This window comes from Chelonoidis abingdonii, chromosome 5 (assembly GCF_003597395.2).
Source record: "Chelonoidis abingdonii isolate Lonesome George chromosome 5, CheloAbing_2.0, whole genome shotgun sequence".
Classification (NCBI taxonomy): Eukaryota; Metazoa; Chordata; order Testudines; family Testudinidae; genus Chelonoidis; species Chelonoidis abingdonii.
Genome location: NC_133773.1, coordinates 145,818,598 through 145,822,570, shown reverse-complemented (window position 1 = coordinate 145,822,570; position 3,973 = coordinate 145,818,598). Strand labels below are relative to the sequence as shown.

General features: G+C 68.6%; 1 protein-coding gene across 1 annotated transcript in view; it reads right to left on the bottom strand.

Moving 5' to 3' along the window:
- The window catches only part of EBF4 (EBF family member 4), a 117,268-nt gene that overhangs the window by 87,643 nt on the left and 25,652 nt on the right, over positions 1-3,973 (bottom strand). The window contains exons 4-5 of the mRNA XM_075066215.1: positions 1,887-1,942; positions 851-924 (exon numbers count right to left, since the gene is read on the bottom strand). Of these exons, the coding sequence (XP_074922316.1) occupies positions 851-924; positions 1,887-1,942 (130 nt within the window). The remainder of the gene's footprint in view (positions 1-850; positions 925-1,886; positions 1,943-3,973) is intronic.

The window sequence follows — 3,973 nt, the reverse complement described above, 5'->3', positions numbered from 1 at the left end:
GGGACGTGGCCCCGATGCTCTCACTGCCCCGCGCCACGTGCTGTGTCCACGCGGGTGGGCGGGACGTGGCCCCGATGCTCTTGCTGCCCTGCGCCACGTGCTGTGCCCGCGCGGGTGCGTGCTGTGTCCACGCGGGTGGCCGGACGGGAGCCGGGAGGGGACGTGGCCCTGAACGCTCTTGCTGTCCTGCCGGCCACGTGCTGTGTCCGTGTGGGTGGCCGGACGGGAGCCGGGTGGGGACGTGGCCCTGAATGCTCTCGCTGCCCTGCCGGCCACGTGCTGTGTCCACACAGGTGGCCGGACGGGAGCCGGGATGGGACGTGGCCCTGAACGCTCTTGCTACTCTGCCGGCCACGTGCTGTGCCCGTGTGGGTGGCTGGACAGGAGCCAGATGGGGACGTGGCCGTGAACACTCTCGCTGCCCTGCCGGCCACATGCTGTGCCCGTACGGGTGGCTGGACGGTAGCCGGGAGGGGACGTGGCCCTGAACGCTCTCGCTGCCCCGCCGGCCACGTGCTGTGTCCGTGCGGGTGGTTGGATGGGAGCCGGGTGGGGACGTGGCCCTGAACGCTCTCGCTGCCCTGCCGGCCACGTGCTGTGTCCACGCGGGTGGCTGGACGGGAGCCGGGAGGGGATGTGGTCCTGAACGCTCTCGCTGCCCCGCCAGCCACGTGCTGTGTCCACGCGGTTGGCTGGATGTGAGCCGGGTGGGGATGTGGTCCTGAACGCTCTCACTGCCCCGCCAGCCACGTGCTGTGTCCACGCGGGTGGATGGACGGGAGCCGGGAGGGGACGTGGCCCTGAACGCTCTCGCTGCCCCACCAGCCTCGAGGCCGAGCCCGGCACCTACCTGCACATGATTTCATGGGTCAGCAGCACCCGGCACATCTCGGGGTTCTTGTCCTGCCCCTCGTAGATGATGGCCTGGTGGGAGAGGGCACCAGGTGAGGGGATCTGCCAGCGCGCGGCCCAGGGGGTCTCTGATCACATCGGGCACCTGCCAGGCGGGCGGCTCGGACCCTTGCAGGCTGGGAACCCAGGGCCGAGCATCTCAGAGCCCCCGAGGGAACGGAGCAAACCGGGCCACCCAGCCCTTCGCTCCAGGACCTCGCCCCCAGGGCCTCCACTCACTCTGCAGCCAGCAGGCCCGGGTGCCTGCCGGGGGCGATCTCTGCTGCTTGCCAGCTCCGCATCCTTCCTGCACTGAGCCCGGCCCAGCTCCCTGCCCCTGATGCCCGGCCCGGCTGCGGGGCCCTGGCAGGTGTCTAAGAAGCAAGAGCCCCACTGAGCCCCTCTCACCCCCAGGCGACTTCGCTGCCCCTCGCTCTGCTCCCCCACCCCTTCTTGCTGCCCTTCTGCCCCTTGCAGCAGCGCAGGGCTGGCCTATCCAGGGGAGCCGGGGCAGGCACTGCTGGAGCGACGCAGGGCTGGAGGGGAGGCGCGAGCTGGGGGCGGGAGAGGGAAACCCTGGGCCTGCCCTTGCTGCCTTTGCGGCTGTGCTGGGCCCGCGGCGCGCTCGGTGCTGTACGGGGCGCGGAGGGCGACCGACAGGCAGGGTTAGCCACAGGCAGCCTAGCGGAGAGCCCAGGCTCAGGGCTGTGTCTGCTCCAGGGGCGCAGCATGGGGGGTGCCAGGGAAGGGGTGGGTCTGGACGGGGGGAGGGCTGGGTACAGCGGAGCCATGGGGTGGCTCACGCCCAGGGGGCCGTGGGAAAGGATATGGGTGCTGCTGGGGAAGCCCTGGGGGCAGAAAAAGGCCTGAGTTGCAGGCCAGGCCGGGGCTGGGTGGCACCTCAGGAGTTACTGGGAGTAGTGGGGGGTGACCCGGTCTGAATCCCCAGCCCGGACCGAGCCTCCCCCTGCTCTGTCCCCAGCTGGCAGCGTTACCTGCTTGGACATGGAGTCGATGAGCCGCACGTAGAGATCCTGCTCCGTCCGCAGCCCTGCGGGTGGGGGGGGACATTCTCACCAGCTCCATCGATCCCCTCACTCCCGACCCACAGCCCCCCACTAGCCCCGCGGCCTCGCTTGCCCGTCCTCGCCTCTTTTCCCCTCCCCGCATTGCGCCAGCACCCATCCCCTTTCCTGCACCCTTGTTCCCTCCTGCCCCCACCTCCCCTTGGCCCTAGAGCGAGTGGGGACATGCCACCTCATGAAGGGGTGGGGAAGCCCGGGCCGGGTGGGTGCTGCTGGGTTCGGAGAGAGTGAGGGGGCAGCGGGCAGACGCTGGGGGAGCGCCATCGCGCGGAGGCAACTGCTGTCGGGGAGCGAGGATCAATTGGCAGACTGCGGGGGAGCCCATGGGTAGGGTGGGCTCGTGGTCTGGGAGCGTGAGGGGCATGTTCGCGACTATAGCAGGGGGAGCTCTAGGGCAGGAAGGGGGCTCGCAGGTTGGGAGTGAGGGGCATCCGGGCAAGGCTGCAGGGGAGCGCGGGCAGGGGGGCGTGCGTCTGCGGGTACTGTAGTGCGGGGAGACGCGGGGTTCTTCGTTCAGAGCTGACAAGGGGTGCCCCAGGGTTCAAGGGGAGGCTCGCGGTGCGGTTGGGTGAGGGGGCAGCTGCAAGATGAGGCGGGGGCTTCCGATGGCAAGGGGGGCTGCGGGTCTGGGTGAGGGGCAAGTCGCAGAAGGCCTGTGGTGGGGAAGCGATGCCCGGGCTGGAGCCTGTTCTGTTCTCGCGTCCGCCAGGGCCGCCCTGCAGCTGCGCTTCGGGGTGAGTTCCTAGACCTCAGCTTCCACTTCAGCACCCGTATCCCATCTCAAGGGGGGTGGGCCTGAGGTACGCGCGTCTCAAACTCACATCACGGGTGGGGACCCTGCGCAGGCCGGCAGATCCTCAGCCATCCCACCCTGCCTGGCCGTGTGTGGGGCCGCGGGGAGGGCGCCATGAGGGCTGTGGTCCAGTAGGTACCCCTGGGGGCGGGACGCAAGAGGTGCGTGTCCCAGGTTACCCCTGGTGGGTCGTCCAGTAAGAGGGCTCGCCAGGGTCATCGCGGCCAACATCCGAACCTGCTGTCCCCTCCCCCAGAGCAGAAATGTGAGAAACGAACAAAGGCATCCTGCTAGTACCGCGCACTGCAAGCTTGCTGTATGTCAGCAACGGTAAGCGGGTGGGGCCGGGAGCTATGGCGGCAGTGGAGGGTGGGGGCCAGGGGGCGCGGGCGGGGGGCTGGGGCACCAAGCATGTGGGGGTCTGCAGCGCGCTGGAGGGCAGGAGGCACTTGTGGGAGTCAGGAGGGTTTTTTGGGGCCTTGGCCCAGCACCCAGGACGACTCACTGCCGCCAGCCCAGAGCCTGCGTCCGTCACCCTCGTTCACGCTACGGTCCTGCATCCAGCAGGACGGCTGGGTCCTGCTCCTCCCATCGTGCTGCTGGCTGCAATCGGTCTCAGCTGCTGAACTCCCCGGACAGTCGCCTAGAAACTACAGGGAAAATAGCATCACCTGGGCAGGGTACGGATAATGTGGGGGCTGTGTTCGGGAGTGAGGGGCACACAAGCAAAGCTTGTTGGGAGGTGTGGTACGGGGAGCCCCAGGGCCTGGGATACGAACGGGGGGCTGCTGTCAAGCCGAGTGAAGGGGACACCGGAGAGCTGTGGGGGTGGGGGGAGCCCAGGGCTGGGATAACGGGGAGGCATGCAGGTCGGGAGTCGAGGGGCACTTGTCAGAGCTGGGGGGAGCCATGACTGGCCATAATGGGGGCTTGGGCGCTCGTCCGGTTGTCGGGAAGTGAGGGCACTGTCAGGAGCTGGGGGGAAGCCCATGGCTGGGATACATGGGGGGTCTGCGTCGTGGCTGGAGTGAGGGGATCTGAGTGGCAAGAGCTGGGGTGGGGGGCAGGGCTGGGAAATTAGAGTGTGGGGGGTCTCTTGGGTTCGAGTAGTCTGGGGTTACTGAGGCAGAGGAGACGTGGTCGGAGTGGAGCCCATGGCTGGGATATATGGGGGGGGCCTGATGGCGGGTCGGGAGTGGTGAAG